Below are 18,760 nucleotides of genomic sequence, written 5' to 3'. Positions count from 1 at the left end.
ATAATATATAAACATTTAATGTTCGTCAAATTATTGCGTACAGACTAAATTGTTTGTTTGTTTTGGGCTCGGTTTTGTGCCTTCTGCGATTTCTTCAGGCTTTTGGAGGTCACTATTAGCTTGGTTCTTCTTGAGTCTCTGGTTTTTTGGTGCAACTCCAGCGTCTAAATATTTTTGGAAAGGATCGTGGACCTATTCTTGTTTAAGTTTCAGTTTTAGTGCTTTGGAGTTTTAGTTTTTAGTCTCTCCTTCCTATAGAGCTTTGTTTCCTTTTTTTTTTGTTGGCTTTGACTCAGAGAAGATATCTTGTAAATTTGGCGAATTATGTTATTCAAACATGTAGCTCACACTGTGTATTCAAACATGTAGCTCACACTGTGTGTGTCAATGTATAGAGTACATGTCTTTTAATAACAAAATCTATTGCCGGTTCGAGTACGGATTAAGTACATGTATTTTGATTTCTCTGAATTTCTGTTCTGTTCCCACTTCACATCCTTAACTAATTGAGAATTTTCTGTTTTGCAAAAAGTACACACGAACAAAAGAGTGAAACTTTGCGTGAACCTTATACACATACACATCAATACATCATACAAAGTTTCCTTTGTTTTGGGGCAACACCATTTAACTCAGTGTGAGCCATTGAGCCTAGAGAGCAAGTAGAGACAAGCCGAAGAAAGAAAGATAGAAACAGAGATACATAGCAAATCCGTGACAGAAGTTATGGCAACTTTCCTGCTCTTGTCGAACAAACCAATCAACAACAGCATCACTATCACATGTCCCAACTTCGTTTTCAGCTGGCTAACTGATTTCACCTCCAACCATTGAGGTCGCTCCTGGAGAAATTAAAAGCCGTTTGAAAAGTGTTAGTATATTGAACCAAGAAATGAGATTTTAGGACAGATTATAAGATCGAGAAAAGGGTTAAAAGGGGAGCAAAAACCTTTAAGGGGAACATGCCAAAGAGACTCGATCTATTGGAAGCATTATCGTGCGAAATCGATTCTGAAGTGTTGAGATTGCTAATGAACAGCTCGTAAAGTCCCATTCCAAAGACCAACATCACAGTTCCTAGAAGATATATATCTACAAATATTTTGCATATCATCAGCATCACATCAAGAAATTTTTGTGCGTATAATGATCTGAAGCTGAAGCTATCTCACCTATGGCCTCTACCAGAAGTAATATCACCTTCCCACGATTTACTGAATACTGCACAAACGAGTCTGCGACATACATACATCCCTGCACCGATCAAATGTTACAGAGACAGCAAAATAGAAATTAGAGAGTATAATGTGTTTCTTTCTTCTGCGAGTTGCAAATAGGTAAGTATCTTTATACTGTCAAGAATCAAAGAATTAGAACCTAATCTGCTATTACAGGACAGGAACTAGCTTATGCATATTCCAACACTATTTCATCTAACTGAAGCTATAATGTAGAAAGAAGGAGCCTTTACCTTGACGAAACATAGAACCGATCCGAACAGAGATCCTAGTGTTCCAAGAAACGCCATGAATCGACAACTATAAATGATCTGAAAATTTTGAGAAAGAAAACATCAGTTTCTCTAATTTGTTGAGCCATTCATATCTAGGCCTAAAAAAACTCAGCTTTTTTTGTCGAACATATATAAATTTATGATCTTTGGAATCAAACATTTTACCTTCAAACCCCTAAAAAAAACTAAGCTTTAAATTATGAACAGAACCCTCAGGTTTTTCAAGATTTTGCATCGGTTTATCAGCGATTAAAGTGGAATTTGGAATCAACCCATTTACCTTCTCAATCCCCTCTTCCAAAGCTTCCAATCTATTCGTGGAATTCGATGTGACAGACGCAGACGCAGACCCCACGCGCGTAGAGAGAAATCTCCCGGGAGGCCTAAAATTCCAAGCTGAGCTCGTCGTGGTCATCTTCTTCGGGAATTTGAAGCCACAAGAGCTTGATTTGACGAGCCTCTTATCTATCGGGACGAAATCGCGATAACCGTGGAAGATTATTCTCGAAGGCGAAGGCGCGGCGATAGCATTTGCGTTTATGGTCCGGCAAGGAGTCGTCATAGCTGCTTTGAGGAGGGAAAGAAGAAGAAGAAGAGTCGTGGTTTAGTCAAGCAGGTGTAGAGAAGGAGAAGAAAAGGAGGAAGTGAGAAGCAGAGACGTGTCAGGGGATTGTGATTTCGCCGCCATGAGAGAGTTGTACGGTCGCTTAGGAATCCACTTGGACGGTAATAAACGGTTTTTAATGGAGTAACTAAACTATAACTTTTTTTTAATCACGCGGGTTATTTCGACAAATATCTTTTACAACAATCGAAACGCAAGCGCGGGTTTCGCAAAACGCAAACGCAATTACGGACAACGCAAATCTCTACCCAATTTGGTATCCATTTGAGTTCATAATTTATTTTGCCAAAACCGCTTTATGAGTTACATATTTGCTTATACGATTAATCATTTCCGTCCATCAAATTTCTTTTTAAACGCTAACCAAAGTTAACTATTCGTTTTTTGGTATAGAGATACTACACACCATAGTGTTTTTGTTCGATTTCTTAAAGCTAACAACTCTAAGTCTCTATTTTTTGCTAAAATTTCGGGAGTTATATTAATCTTAAAGGACGTGATTACATAGATGGTAAAATAAAATTAAATAGAAATGTCTTACATTGACAAAGTTAATCCGGTTTGAACATGGCCCGGTACAAGAACCTAAAACAGAAGAACACTAACGAGAAGAGTCTCGGAACCATAATGCAAGAGCATCAGTAAACCTTGGAATATGTCTTCTTGTAGAGCAAGTGTTTCTTATTCCTCTATCGATCATCTTGAGCAGCCCAGCTGCCAGAGTGTGATTACCTCTGTATATTCGCGCATTTCCCTCTTGCCATATGGAGTAAACAATAGCCTGAGCCGAAATGAGCCATAGAAAGGCCAGAGAAGTGTTCTGAGTTGGGACGAGCAGCCACTCAAGGAAATGAGGCCATGTACTGAAACCTATGAAAAGACAAACTAGCTTTCTCACCAACCAGCCCCATAGTTCATGGCTGTAATGGCATCTTAGAAAAAGATGATCCATGTTTTCACCGTAGATCCCGCAAAGAAAACATCTATCATCTTCGAAAATTCCCCATGAGAAAAGCCGAGAGAGAGTGGGTAGCCTGTTCCAACAACAAAGCCACATAGTGAAAGAGTGACGAGGGACCGAACCTTTGAACCAGACTTGTCGAAGCCATTGAACTTCCTCACTCTCGGGCCTGATCAAAAGCCAAGTATCACCGAAATTGAAGAATTGTTTTGGCTCTCCTTGACTTGAAGCCCAAAGGAAACGGTCTGGTTTATTATGAGTGATGTGGACTGTAGTGAGGAATGATAAAAACCGCTTTGTGTTATTACTTCTTGCACCATTGAAAATCCAACCATCGCTTGTAGTTGCTTGAGCTAATTTGGAGTCTAGAGGGAGACCAAGTAGCCGATGAGCACCTGCTCCAAGGAAAGAGTACAACTGCCCAAAGGGAGTCCAGAAATCATACCAAAAAGAGCAGGTCTTACCATCACCGATTTCACAAGTTAGAAGAGTTTTTGCTATAGGTCGAAGCTGCAAGAATTGTTTCCACATTGAAGAACCTCTCCTACTTGAAGATAATTCCCAAAAACCTTTTCTCCTCAACTTGTTCTTTTTACACCAAGCAACCCACAAAGAACCAGAAGATGAGAACAGAAGCCAAATCAGCTTTAGGCCAAAAACTTTGTTCCATAAACCAATATCCTTAAGGCCGAGACCTCCATTCTTTTTAGGTGAGCAAACTTTCAGCTAACTGACTTTAGCTTGCTTTGGAATTTCCGCAGATCCAGACCACAAGAACCTTCGACACACTTTATTCAAATCTTTGATGCACCTTTTTGGTAGTATGAAAGCTGCACACCAGTATGCAATGATGTTTTGAATTACAGAAGTTAAGAGCTGAACTCTACCTGCGTAAGACATGTGTGTTAATGTGCCATGCTTCTAGCCTATTTTTAACTCTCTGAACGAAAGGCTCACAATCTGATCTTGTCAACGGATTTGGTAATAATGGTAAACCCAGGTACCTGACCGGAAGGGAGCCAATAGGAAAACCAGATTGGTTTTTTAAAGTCGTCTTCTCTGCGTCATTACATCCTGCTAAAAATAGATCAGTTTTATTTTTGTTTAAAATCAGACCCGAGATTCTTGAGAAATAATCCAGAAGACTCAGAATTTCTCTCATCGATGAAATTTCTCCATCGAAAAACACCATCACATAGTCAGCGAAGATTAGGTGCGTGACGTTCGGATTTTGAGACCTCGGGTGGAAGCCAATCAGACCGTTGATGAACTGGAGATCAAGCAGGTGAGATAAAATATTCATTCCAATCACAAAGAGATAGGGCGAGAGAGGGTCACCTTGGCGAAGACCTTTTTTCCCTTTGAAATACCCACAGAGCTCGCCGTTAACCATAATGGAAAATCTCGTAGAACTGATGCACTGACTTATCCAATTTATAAATTTCCTCGGGAAGATTGTTGCCTTCAGAATATCGATCAAGAAATTCCACTCATTGAATCAAAAGCCTTCTTCAAGTCTATTTTGATCATACCCCTTTTTGATGTACCGTTGCTGTTGTAGCCTTGAACTAATTCTGAGGCTAACAAGACGTTCTCCACAATCTGCCTCTTTTTAATAAAAGCTGTTTGATTTTCTTGAATCATTTCAGGAAATAACCATTCAAGACGTCTAACAAGGAGTTTAGCAATCACCTTGTACATGGCGTTCAAGCAAGAAATAGGTCTGTACTCTGAAACTCTCTCAGCGTTAGTAACTTTAAGAATCATAGTAATTGCTGTGGAGTTCCAACTTGGCTCCATCTTTCCCACAGCAAAAAAATCTAAGACTGCCTTTGTTACTTCTTCATCAACAATGTCCAACAATGCTTGAAAAATTCACTTGTATACCCATCTGGCCCTGGAACTTTATCTGAAGGCAAAGCAAAAAATTCAGCTTTTACATCTGCTGCAGTGAATATTCGGTCTAAAGAATCACGCTGAAAGGCATCTGAATGGGTGAACCGATTCAATGCATGACGTTAGATTCATATGAGAATGATTTGAGGAGCCCAGCAATCCCTTGTAGTACTCTACACACACCATTTTTATGTCCATTTGGTCAGTGATGACAGAGTTATCATCTAACCTGATCCTCTTTATCCCATTGATAGATGTTCTCATAGCCACATTCCGATGAAAAAGGCTTGAATTTTGATCACCTTCTTTGATCTCTTGTATTCTTGATTTTTGGCTCTTTGAATCTATTTTCTAGGTTTCTAAAATCCCAATTCTGATCTCTTTTATAGAAAACTACTCCCTCCGGATTTATTTAGTTGTCGTTTTAAAGTTATGCACACAGATTAAGAAAATATTAATTATTTTAGTTTTGCAATATAAAAACATCATTAATTATCTATTTAAACACAATTCAACCAATAATAAAACAAATTGCATAATAAAAATAATCTTAAAAAATAAAAAACTAATAAATGTTGCATTGAAAACTGAAAACGACAACTAATTTAAAACAAACAAAATTCTCTAAAACGACAACTAATAAAAATTTGTCTTGATAAGAATTTGTCTTGTTTTCACTTGTGAGTATGTAGCGGACTTTAATCGCATAGTCATAATTCTTAGTTACTAGATATAGATGGCAATTTTATCTTAAATAATATTGATTGAATGTATCAATAAGTCCACACTAGAAATTGGGATGAGACCTAACTCAGGACATATCAAAATATCTTATATATAAAATTTGGTCAATTCTCTCCAGTTGAGTGACACATCAGCGCTGGGGAGAGCGTCACCTGTCATCTTCAAATTTAATAAAATAATTAATTAATTATATTTAAAGCAAATACAATAAAACATATTAAAACATATTAAAACACATTAAAACACATTAAAAACTTAAATAAATATTAATATATATTTATATTAGAATAAAATTCAAATTTAATTTAACTATATACAAACTTATAAATATTATATAATACAAGACTTTTAAATGCACAATTCTATTTTTTAAATGTTTTAAACTTCATTTATAAACTAAAAATATAATTAAATTTTAATGCAAGTGAAAAAAAATTATGAGACTAAATACGTTAAAATTTTTTAAATAATCTTATACAAAACTTCAACTAATAAAATTATAAAACACAAATCACATTTAATAAACTATTAAAAAGATAAAATTTATTTAAAATAATAGTAAAAAGAAAGATATCCACATAAAAATATCATCTATGGTTTTTTTTTAAGTAATAAAAAAAGATGAAATCAACAAAATATATATAACCAAAAAAAATCAAATATTAAATTAAAAAAAATTAACAAATATTATATTAATACGATTTACAAGAATAAAAAGAATATAAAGATCGAAGAAAAAATGAAACTATTTAATACAACTGGTGTAAAAGAGATTACATATAATATATCATCAAGAAGAAATAAAAAAATATATAACTATTTTAGACAAAAATACATTAATAATAAACTTAAAGTTCAATACAAATTATTTAAAATATAAATTCAAATCCGCGTATACGCGCGGATTCTTTCCTAATTACAATAACATTCTCCTAATTACAATAACATACACATGGGAGCCTTATATTCCAATAGCACTCACCAACAACCCATTTCTACACACGAAAGAATGCTCTCTGTTGTTTCCACATATACCAGTTGATGATCCAACAAACCCTTTATGTGTCGAAAGTAAGTTCTTCTCGTATTCTTCTCTGGGAATTAGATTTAGCCAACAATACATGTTGCAAGAAGAATGACACTACTCTTCTCAAAACAAGCAACTACATGGACTTGACTTGTACATGGCTCGATGAGTTTTCTTGCCCACGTCGGCTGATCTTAAATCCAATGATCCAATATCACCTTCTCAAAACTGAATTTTGATCATCTTTGACAGAAATTAGAAAATATATTTTTACAGGCAAACGGAAGCATTTTAAGAAAATTTTGTGGCTTCTGTTTATATTCAAATTTCATATATTTCAGAAGATCCGAGACTTCTATTATTTTTTGTTCAAACGAGATCTACGAAAAACAATCCGGTTTGGGACAGTTGCAAATCTATTTTCTCTAAACATAAATTTAATCAAGAATCATACTGTTCTGTATGCTTTGATTCACAGTTTTGCATCACCTGAATGCTCATATAGGACCAACCATCTTCTTTTCTTTTTTTCTACTAATGTTCTTGCCTTCACATCCCATTGGACCCAACCCATTTCCCCCAAAATTTATCTTCTGAATGTTTTCATCATTCTTTATGCTCCTGAATTTCAAGAAACACTTGAACTTTATTATGAAGAAGGATCCGTAGATAAACAACCTAGCTTGAAGGAAATTCTTAACTATAATTATCAAGACACTTGACTGATTCAACGGTACATACCCCCAGAAGATACTTAAACTTTTCTTTCACATCTTATCTTCTTTGTGAAATGCATGTAATCCATCATTAGCACCTGAACGCACTATATAAACCTGTAGGCGTGCATTGCCAAAATACTAAAAATAATGTTTGCGATATTCACGGGACTTCTTTTTCTAAAGTTTTAATAAGAGGAATTTGTTGAGTTCTTTTGAGATATTTATTATTAATTGATATTAAATATCGCATAGTCAAAAAGTGTTGCAGAAAAACTGTAATGTAAAATTTGAAATGGAGGAAAATAAACTGTCGGCGCCGTAAAAGACTGCCAAATACCATAATACATTCACATACATTGGTGTAGAATCTATACCATGAAATAGACTGTGCACATTTGTCTATTATCACAGAAAAGGAATCATATTCTCCTTTAATTTATGTGGATAATATATATTCTTGTTCAAGTTATTTAGCTTTTATATATATTATTAAAAAGAACCTCAACGTGAAAATTTGGTGATCATAAATGTTTACGAATATAATAACACCCTTCTGAATATCCTCTGTTGTGATGTTTCCGAATATTCCGAATTATAGAGCACTAAACGTTACTAAATTTGATCAAAAAGGGATGGTAGTAATCAATTCAACTACTGTATGGAGAATTTTAGGGAAAGTACTTTCGGCATTTTCTTATCCATTGTTTATTTCTTCAATAGGGCACCTTTGAAAACTTAACTATCTACACTATATAGTCTACACTAAATGGATATTAATGCTAAGGAGAAATCATAATATTGAAAGTTGGGATCAGTTCACGTGATGTCTGCTCTTATAAGTTTGGCCAGGAATTTTTTATGGGATAGTAGGACATGTTCAGTTTCATAAAAACTCATTGAAAAAACTGTAATTAAGATTCATGTTATATAAATTCCTAATAATTAGACGTGTCTGTTCTAGATGGTAGATGATCAAATGTAAATATATTTTTACCATATTACATATTTCAATGTTTGAACTTTAACAGATAGATTCTAATGGAGTGTAGTATAGGCAGGTGGATAAATTTCGCAGTACAAAATGGTCAAAATGCTAAAGCGGAAATAATATGGAAAGGAAGAGAAATTTTGATTTTCTTTAAAAATACTTCCTAATTTAAATTATATGTATTCTTACACGAAAATATCAACAAATATTATTTACATCACAAAGTCCAAAAAGTGGAAGACGCAGAAGTAGTCCACGTGAGATGTACAGATCACGCTCACGTGGTTTTAACTGTTGAACTTGAAACCACGTACGAGTGAAGTGAGTGATGTCTTTTTCCGTAATTTCATTATTATTATTTTTTTAAAAAGGTAAAAAATCTCGAGTAGGTTTGGGAAGAAAATTCATTTCTTCACGACTCTACCAATAGTCTAGTGTGAAAGCAAAGACCTCTACGTGTCAATAGATGAATGGTACGTAATCTGTATTAAATACCCTACAATGAGGCTAAGGTTGTCTCAGCCCTGATAGGGTTCTTAAGAAAAAATATAAAATCCGAAGCAACTCTTTGCCTCATTTCGTCATTACAAATCTAAAAACTTTTGCTTCTTCTATCTTTCCTCTCTCTCTCTCTCTGTCTCTGTTTTCGCCATTAGAGTCACCGTCGGGCTCGGATTCGCTTGGTGCAGGTCGGGAACTAATTTGCTGACACGGCCACGTGAGTTTTCCTTTGTTGGTTTGTGAGCAGGGATTGGATCCCGCCTTGCATCAACTGAATCGGAGCCTCGCCGGTGAAATAAGAAAAAGTCCAAATCCAATCAGATCTGGAAGACATGTATTCTTCTCCTTCTTCATGTTCTTTGTTTGGTTGATGTGTTAAGTTTTTTAGATAAAAAAAAAACCTAGAAAGCAAGGGAAAAAAGGGTTTTAAAAAAAAAAAAATTTTGTGTTGTTGATAGGCTATTTGGTTTCTCCAGATTTAGATGATGATTTCACGCTTTTTAATCATCTGTGATGTTTTGAATCTTCTTCAATCTCTATGTCTGTTCCCCAAATGTTGACAGGTTTTAGTTTTAATTATAAAGTCAAGTGAAATTATTCAGCCCATGTTTTGAAAAATTTAAGAATTTGATAGATGCCAGAGAACATTTGAATTCAAGATCTAGGGTTTTAGTGTGATTAATTCTCTTTTCAGTCTGTTCTAATAGCTAATTCTTAATAGTCTCCATAAGATTTGATTTCTAAGGGTACATATGACGTTGCAGAGCTCTGTTCTTCAGGAACTTTAGGGTTTATGATTGGTTTTACATTGGATACGGTTTAACAATATAATCAAACTGACTTGTTTTGATTAGTAAAAGGTTACTCAAATCTCATTTACCTATATTATGCTGTGTATTTTTGGTTGTTTTTGTTGTTTTGGTCAACTAAAATGCTGGGTTATGGTTCCTTAACATCTGAATAGTAAATTTATATGCACACAAATTTACATGTGTGTTGAAAATTGAGTAAATACGATTTGATAATCCACTGTATATGAGTATGCTTTGTATATGACAATGAAGTTTATTGTGCAAACTGCAAAGAGATGAAGAGAGATGTTGTTGTTGCAGTCATGTGGAAATGAAGAATTTTTTCCATTTTTTTATATGTAATGTTGAATTAGTCTTGTGAAATGTTTTAAGACAACAAATGGTGTGTAACTAAAGAAAGTGAGAAGCAGAATTAATCCAAGTAGTACCGTTAGTGCGGAATAAATGCAACTAATGATGTTAGTGGAACTCAAACGTAACAAAACAAAAAAGTTTTAATGTGACTTACAAAATTAGTTGGCTGTTTGATAATGTATTTATTACCTAAAATTGGTTGGTTGTTTTACGATGCATTTCGTTTGCAGATTAATGTGTACCTTAGTTATCTTCTTGTATTTTTGTTTCTTCACAGACTTTTTACTTGGAACTAAATTCTAATGTGTACACTCACTAACGCTAATTTAAGCAATTTGGTCAAAAAGTTCGTTTTGTTTTGTCAATTGCAGGTGGGAGTTTTCAGCTACTTTTAATTGTATTTTTCACATCATATTATAATAACAAAAGTAAATCAATTGTACAAGTTGATGATGGCAAAAGATTCTCCTTAATGTATGTTTTATCCAGCTAATTAGCTGCAATATATGTTTAACCATACAAGTTCTTGTCACAGATGTTTAGTCTGAATATAAATTGAATCACCTAACAATCAATAGAAGCCAAAAAAACACTCTTTTTCTATTTTTAAAAACAGAACCAACCAGTTAAAAAGACACCCTAAAATAAATTGAAACCTAGATTGAACATCCTAGTGAATAGTAACTGATCCAGAATTATTATTTTTGGAGTTATTATGCTCTCTATTAAAGGATGCAAGCATAGACGTTCACAAAAAGTGTTGGAGTTTTTACATACAAAAACACAAGAAAGCATCATGTGATTCAAGCTTTTAATTGCCAGGCCCTGAAGTTTCCCTTTCAAGCTCAACCCAACCTCTATGTTGTGTACAGAAATATATGGTTACAAATCTACCATCCAATCTAGTTTCTTCTTTTTTGGATTTTTCTGATACAGAAGAATCAACTTTTGTTCGATACGGTTTCTGAGTTATGATTTTTAGTACTGTTAGTCTGGATATAATTTAAACTGAAAAACAATAAATTTAAAGAAACTGCTTCATTCTCTCTGATTTCACATTTCTCCTTCACCATCTCAGGACTTCAGATGATTATTATACAGGCTGCTTTTTTTTCTTCCCGCTATTTGTTCTTCTGAGTACTTCTTTAATAGGGTTTATCTATGCTTTTGATTTAGGTTCTTGATGAATGCAGAAACCAATCTCTTGTCTTATTATATTGATGGTTGAAAGAGACCCACATGTAAATTATTCATCTTGATGATATATATTTACACAACATAATGGTCTTGAAAAGGTAAATGTAGGGTGAGTCACTTGCTTTAAATGGTAATTCCCGCTATGTCAGAGGAGACATTTGCAAACATGATCCTCATTACCTCAACAACACTGATGAATCTGAAATAAAGTTTGAAGCTTCTGATATCAAAATCCAACAAGAAACGACACTAGCATCAAGAACTTGATCAGTTTCAGAGATTACAGAACAACAACTGAGGATTCTTCCAGGACTGGAACTGAACTAAAACGAATCTAATGCTGAGATGAGTTGTTTACAAAAACGGGGTTTTCTTTTTCTGCACCCATAACCACAGGCTTGCATCAACTGATTTCTCACATTTATAGTTATAGAAGATAAGAATAAACGAAAGATCAATTTATCGAAACTCGTAGATACTTCTCAAACCACAATCAAAGTTAAGTAATTTAACAACAGAGAATAGTGTTTTCTCGTGATCTTCGCAAAAGATGAAGCTATAAGTTTTTCCGACTCAGCTGCGATGCAAACTGATCAGCTGCAGCCATAGCTTGAGAAGCTGAACCAATTGATCCATCATATCTACAAGAACACAGTAAAATCAGAACTTTTCATGAGCGCTTTGGTTCTAGATTGAAATGTTGGAACGAGAGACGCAATTGAGCCAGAGTATGCAGAGCACTCACAGAGCAACCAATACGTAAACTGCAGTCTGCATAACAATAGCTCCTTCGCCAGCAGGCTGCGTAGTGTTTAAGCACCGAGCAGCAAACCAATTCTCGTGAATTGATGTTATTATGTCTACAAATTTCAAGTCCTATTATTAAACTACAAGTACTCTACTCTCCAAGCAGAGGAAACAAAAATAAGCAGACAAAAACTTACATTGGTTGGATCCAAGAACAAAGGTCTCGGTAGGAAGATTGCCACGTCTCATGAAATCGGTGAATTGCTTAAGCTCAACTGGATAGATATCAATCCCTTCTTGTTCAGCTCTGCAAATCATTCATATTTGAGCCTCAAGGTTAAGTGAATCTGAATAAACAGAGCTATATTCAGAGAGACTAAATCGAAATCCAAAAGCATACATCAAATTTCGGTTAAAGAGACAAGAATCAATTTTCGATCTCTTTTACTGCAAAACACCAATCTTAAGAACAAGCTTTATAATGCAGGAGGAAACAGAGAATGAATTTGCTTACATTGTTGACAATAGACGAGAAGGTAGTGTAGGGTCATAGTTAATCAAAACAGCAGCCTTCAATGGATGTCCTGGATCAAAATTTCAAACAATTTATCAACCCACCAAAAGAAGATTCCTTTTTTTCTCTGGGTTCTTCAGAATCTCCAAAAGAAGATGAAGAAGAAGAAACAATAATCGGAGACTTACCTGAAGAGCCGACGTTACCCGTAACCCATTTTTCCCAAGCTCTATCCACAAACGCCGAATCCATCGATGTGCCCCGAAACTGTGAAATCGATTTATGAAGCAATGATCTTCGTCGAACCTCTCCAGTAAAGTCGGAGGTTTTGTTTCCCCAAATCACAATTTCAAAGCTTTGTGTACTCTCTCTCTCTCTCGAAATTGGAATAAAGGTGAAAACTTTTCACACAGAACTCGATGAATACATGAAGCAATCTTAAAATAAATGGAAAAAATATACTCTTTATTCAACTTTGCTGCAGTTTTTGCAATTGCAATTTGTTTTGGCTTAAACTCTTATTTCTCAGCAATGGCAATTCATCCGATTTGCAAAACCAAACCCCAAATATTCGAGAGATTTTGGTTGAAAATTTGAAATTAAAAACCGAACATTTAAGAATATAAAGATCTATTCATCAGTAGAAATTGCAGGACAAGTAGGATTGCAAATCGGCGACGGACAATCTATCTTCTGGAACGCACTCCGGCCATAAAACCAGTTTCCCACTGCCTTCGCAATTTTCTGTGAAAAAAAAAAAACCAAAATCAAAAATCCGAAATTTAGAAACGTAATCAAAACCCAAAAACAATTATGAGTGTATAATGTTTTTATTACCGTATTGGCGACTTGGGGACCTTTGGCACCGGACCAAGAGGCGGCGCTTCCGCCTTGGCAATGAGCGTGACACGAGTCCAAGAACAACCCTCTCGACGGTGTACTGTGAACCGGTGACAATGCACGCATCATCTGATCCCTAAACCCTGCGATATCCGGTTTAATCTAATTTAACCACCGATTCTTCTTTCACCTATTATAAACCGGAAACTCGGTTTAGTTATTGAATTGTAATGTACCTTGGACAGTTTTGAGCTGAGCGGCAGAGCATTTCTTGAGATCAAGCTTACAAGTCTTCCACTCTTTGCGCTTATCAACAGCTGTCGGAGCCAAAACATTCTTGATCTGAAAATTTTACCATATAGTACATTAGTACTCAATATATGTGTGTGTGTATTTATAATTTATGCAATGTATTATGTACCGGACCTGCCAGGAATCGAAGGCAGCGTTAATAACAAAAAGCGGTGTGCGCATGAAAGGAACGACATATTGCGGGAAGAAACACTGAGAAAAAAAACGATCAAATAACACGTTAATTAATGTTGCTCCATATTTGCAAAAAGGTTCCGAGATAAACGATGATAGATATAATTAAGTACGTACGAGTTCTGGTCTCATTTTTGAGGTGCAAGAAAGAGGAAGACTCTTTGCAGATCCCTGTCAAAATGATTTAAGCATGACTTACTTTGGATTATCCTCTTGATTTAAGAGAATTTGCTACAATAGAGAGATATTTGAGAGGGAAATTGTACGTACGTGGAGCGCGACGACTTTGCTGTAGTACGATTGGATGTATGATCCTCCTGAGATATCTTTACTGTTTCATAAAGTCAAATTCAGTGATGATTAAAAAAAAATGATGATTAATGGTTCTATTAGTTTTTATTTTTAATGTCATTGATAATACTATATGTCCACAAACGACATACCCGTGGATAAAGTAACCGGCGTCAGAAACACATTTGACTCTAGCTGTTCGAGGAAGTATGGCTCTGAATGTGTCACAGTGTAGAATCGCGGCCAATGCTCCGGCTGAACAACCGGAGAGTATCGCCTGAAACGTTTTGAATAAGTTGGAAATTTAAAAAGTATAATTTGATACAAAAGAAAGAGATGTTGAAATATGAATATATTTAATACGTTTTGAGCGTTTTTCATTCCTTTGGCCATCAGATCATCAATCACCGCACGCCAAACTCGTGCACCACGGAAGAACAGTTTGTTCGCCTGAAAAAATAATAATCGAGGTTCCGATCATAAAACTTACGATTTCAATTACGAACATTTAAATAGCTACAAGAAAAATGTGAGTTTTTGGAACCGGAAAATAAAAAATTGTCATAGATATTAGTATATCTACAATGGAGTCACTAAAATTACCGGATTAACGGCTTCTACATTGCCCGTGAAGGATGATCCATCGCAATATCGAACTTTGATTCTATTCCAATTGTAAAAATCTGAAGAAAATAAATTCATACTTCAACACCATTGATCGATTAACTCTAAAAAAAAATCATATGAAAAAAATAACAATAAATACTAGTTTAGACCTGGGTTAGTGTTTTGCTTGCCACCCAAGATACCGGAGAAACCAAAGTCTTTGTTCATGAATTTGGACGAACCCTTCATTGTACCTTTACGCTTAATACACGAAGCCACGTCGGTACACCATCCTCCTCCCTAGCACATAACATTTCACACTATGTTTACAATTCGATTCTACAAATTGTAACTTACTTTATCAAGTACTACAATTTATACTCACCATTTAATTCCAACGATACAAATATTAAAGTGGTCCAAAGAAATTGCAACAAAATCAAGTATTTACCTCCATATGAACGATCCAGTTGTTAATCCCCGAACCAAACCCTTTGTCGAAATGGTAAGCTGGTGCACTCCCATCCAAACACACTACAGGAATATAAACAAATGTTCTCAATAACTTGCTGAATTTTATCCGATTTAATGCAAAATAAAAACTTAAATTATATGAAAGTATGTAAACCGTTGTTGCATATTACCGGCTCCTTTAGCGACGGCGCTTTGGAGATAAGTGATGGGAACAGCTCCGGTTCCGATCACCATTGCTGCCAACACTAGCAGACTTGACCAACATTGCTTAAGCCTCCCCATTCTATGACAATTTTTTCAAAAATATAAATAAGCTTAAGATTCAGTTAAAGTTCTTATAATTAACGAAATAATCAAATAGTGGAACTCCATTCCAGGGTATTAGTAAATGATATAATTATCTTAGAAGAGAAAACACAGTATTAAGTTTTTTCCCCGTCAAATCTTACAATCATAATTAAAAGATAGAGTGTTTTAACCCAAAAAAAATAGCATACCTGATAGAGAGTATCATAACTAATTACATTTTAGATATATATTGATCGGAAGTTATGGTTTTATATAATAAAATGTGGAATTATATGAATATTATAATTATGTGTTATTGCGATATATGTTCAATTATTTTTATTATTCTACAATTTCAATGGAAATACACTACATTGTAATTTTCCAATAAAAATAGCCCTTATGTCATTTGTTTTTAAGATTCCAGGAATCCAATATTAGACATCCATCATTCATGTGCGTGTTTAAAAATCTTCTAGCTTTTCTCAGACAACCTTTATAGTTGTATGTAATTACTACCTTGATCACAGTGTAGTCTACTAAACAAATATTATTATTTGAAAATTGTTTATACTCATATCTAGATACACAAATTGGTTTCTGGTGACACCCATTCTAGTGTACTAATCCGTTGTTTAACAACATTGCTGATTTGGTATTAGCCTATGACGGCCTGTACATATTTGGAGATACCCGAAATACCCTCTCCCATCATCATATTGCCTTTCGCTATGTAACAACAAAGTCATATTCTTTCTTTTTTTTTGGTTTAAGCAAAGTCATATTCTAAGAATTAAAAATATTGGACCGCACCGTAGAGAACTGTCTGGAATAGTCGAATCACATCAATTCCCAAAATAAACTCTGAAATTCACATAAATGATAAGAACATTTGTTTTGATTTGCAGGCTTCTTGAGGTCTAAATGGGTGATTTAGTGATAAATAGCTAACACGACTATTACATTACGTAGTAAATTCTATGAAATGATACATTCTGAGTACAGATCAAATTGCAGAATCATAAAAGTCTCGTTATAAAAAGGATACAATATGTTGAGAAACAAAAGAATTCACGAAAATAAAGCTTACCTTATGAAAATGGAGTCTTTCAAATTCTTCTTTGCTTAGAGAGAGTTATTCACCTTTTCTTTTGTTTATGAAATGGATACAGAGGAAAATTAGAGAGAGACTTAGAAGACCATGGAAGACAGCCATTGTTGTCGTTTCCATTATATAGATAGATCCACAAGTTGCAACTTTTGTTGTTTCTTTTAATTTGCTTTGTTTATTCTTTTGCTTTAATTTGTATAAAGGTTTTTCTTTTTTATGACGCTTGTGAGTGGCATAGCGTGCGTGTCAGTAGATTCGCCATGTTATCTAACGTCAAGAAACTACGTTTTATAAATCTTGCCTTTTTAATTAATGCTCTTTAATCTAAAACCCGAATTGATAGATCGATGTATACTTTCAAAGTAAATTCAGAAAATTATTAGTAATTAACTTATTTAATTGGTCAGTTTATATTTTTTCTATTAGTAACTTAACTATTTCCAATATCGATTCAACAATACGGTTTAAACTAGTTTATATTTTCTGTCTTAACGGTTTAAGACTTTAAGTGCTTAACCAACTAACAAAAAAAAAAGCCTGTTCTCGGTTTGCTTTCTTATTAGACCTCAAAAATATAAGAGTATACATAGTTATCTAAATTTCATTTTTGAAGGTATCAATCTATGCGTCTTTTCACCTAGACTTTTCACATCCATATTATGAATGATTTTTCTTAGATTATTAGCTTTGTAAGATATAAATCTCTGAACGCAAATAAGGAAGAAAATGGTCCAAATTTAAAAATAAAAGAAGGAAGAAAATGTATGGTTTGGCACGAGTACTAAAAGTGTCGGTGCACTAACGATTAGCTGCGCAACAGCCAAAATATATTTTGAGCTTTTCGGTAAAGTATACAAATTTGAAAAGTCAGACCTTTCTCTATTATATGATCTTTTATATTATAACACGAATAACGATATTATATATTGTAAAGTTGTGTTAATGAAGACGGTGGGTTGATGTTAATTCTATGGATTAAGTATAAGACTTAGTTTTTTTAAAAAAACTCAAAGAATAATTGTTAGTTGAGGAAGCTACCTGGAGATCTCAGTTGAAATTCTTCATCGATGATTTTCTCTTCTTTTTTCTAAAGGAAAATGATCGATCGGAAACCGCGTGCAATCATACAAACAACATAATGGCATATGGGTTGCGCATAAAGCATAAACCACACAGAAATTTTAAGATTCGTAGCAACATATTTATATTCCCCAAATTCTATAAGGGTGATAAGCAAAATGAGGAAGGGAGTTGGAAAATTTAAGAAAATAATAAGCGAGAGGAGATGTGTATAAATGAGACGACATGGACAATTTTTTTTTTTTTGGTGCCAAACTATAAATATCATATTAATGAAATTGGAGTTTTATAAAAGAGCTAAACTCATATACATACTACTATGGTAAAAAAGAATAAAAAACATAGCAGCAGAGATTTTACAAAGGTAAGATCTGGACACTTTAGATCCATAGTGTCATCAGGTTTGCAAACTTCCTACGGTGTCGCCTGGCAGAGATGAGGTTTGTAACCTGCTTAGCGAGCGATAGTCTTGAAGAGCTGATCTGGGCTTAGAACAATGTTGTTGTATAGGACGTTGTTTCTCTGACTCCAGATGTTGTACACACAAGCATGCAGCATGCACGACAATTCTACGGAGAAGTAAGGGAGCTCGGTCCGATGATTGCTCAGCCCAATTGAAGACGGAGTCCCAGGAGTGGAACAACCGTTGCTGTTGGTCAATCCTGGCTAAGGCTTTTAGCCCAAATGTGTGTACTGAAACTACACTGGAGATCAGAAGATGGTTCCGAGTTTCCTCCGCAGCAGAGCATAGACCACACGAAGTTGGAGTATTAATCCCCCAGGCCGCCAAACGCATTCTGGTTGGGAGGCGATTTAGCTGCACTATCCACATATAAGGAAAGCAAATTTGGGAACAGAGCCTTTGAACCAAACGAATTTTGCCCAGACCTTGGAATCCTCACGCGGTCTGATGGCCTCCCAAGTTTTAGAGGAAGAGAATCCGTTGCAGTTGAATCCATCTACGCACCAAGCAAAAGAGTCTGGGT

General features: G+C 34.8%; 3 protein-coding genes across 4 annotated transcripts; all 3 read right to left on the bottom strand.

The window, feature by feature from the left end:
* Positions 1 to 498: 498 nt before the first annotated feature.
* LOC18029158 lies at positions 499 to 2,214 on the bottom strand. The gene is made up of 5 exons (XM_006413919.2): positions 1,794 to 2,214; positions 1,472 to 1,549; positions 1,173 to 1,254; positions 950 to 1,092; positions 499 to 842 (listed from the first exon to the last, which is right to left on the bottom strand). Exons 1-5 carry the CDS (start codon positions 2,073 to 2,075, stop codon positions 633 to 635), a joined length of 795 nt encoding a protein of 264 aa, XP_006413982.1. The 5' UTR covers positions 2,076 to 2,214; the 3' UTR covers positions 499 to 632.
* Positions 2,215 to 11,787: 9,573 nt separating this feature from the next.
* On the bottom strand, positions 11,788 to 12,926 carry LOC112081914. Its single transcript, XM_024148932.1, has 5 exons — positions 12,787 to 12,926; positions 12,599 to 12,668; positions 12,282 to 12,391; positions 12,083 to 12,197; positions 11,788 to 11,978 (listed from the first exon to the last, which is right to left on the bottom strand). The coding sequence occupies exons 1-5, from the start codon at positions 12,848 to 12,850 to the stop codon at positions 11,894 to 11,896; spliced, it is 444 nt and encodes a 147-aa protein (XP_024004700.1). The 5' UTR covers positions 12,851 to 12,926; the 3' UTR covers positions 11,788 to 11,893.
* A 118-nt stretch (positions 12,927 to 13,044) lies between these two features.
* LOC18029157 (pectin acetylesterase 7) lies at positions 13,045 to 17,851 on the bottom strand. 2 transcript variants are annotated; one of them, XM_024148931.1, is made up of 14 exons: positions 17,733 to 17,851; positions 16,674 to 16,731; positions 15,466 to 15,578; positions 15,273 to 15,355; positions 14,992 to 15,121; positions 14,819 to 14,898; positions 14,579 to 14,665; positions 14,368 to 14,492; positions 14,195 to 14,255; positions 14,042 to 14,095; positions 13,865 to 13,942; positions 13,675 to 13,780; positions 13,436 to 13,581; positions 13,045 to 13,342 (listed from the first exon to the last, which is right to left on the bottom strand). In XM_024148931.1, the coding sequence occupies exons 3-14, from the start codon at positions 15,575 to 15,577 to the stop codon at positions 13,229 to 13,231; spliced, it is 1,176 nt and encodes a 391-aa protein (XP_024004699.1). In that variant the 5' UTR covers position 15,578; positions 16,674 to 16,731; positions 17,733 to 17,851; the 3' UTR covers positions 13,045 to 13,228. The 2 variants fall into 2 exon arrangements, with proteins under 2 accessions (XP_024004699.1, XP_024004698.1); XM_024148930.1 differs by lacking the exon at positions 17,733 to 17,851 and having other exon boundaries at positions 16,674 to 16,800.
* Positions 17,852 to 18,760: the final 909 nt, after the last annotated feature.

This window comes from Eutrema salsugineum, unplaced genomic scaffold, assembly GCF_000478725.1.
Source record: "Eutrema salsugineum unplaced genomic scaffold, Eutsalg1_0 scaffold_1, whole genome shotgun sequence".
Classification (NCBI taxonomy): domain Eukaryota; kingdom Viridiplantae; phylum Streptophyta; class Magnoliopsida; order Brassicales; family Brassicaceae; genus Eutrema; species Eutrema salsugineum.
The sequence above is the reverse complement of the archived record's forward strand: the minus strand, read 5'-3'. Positions and strand labels throughout refer to the sequence as shown.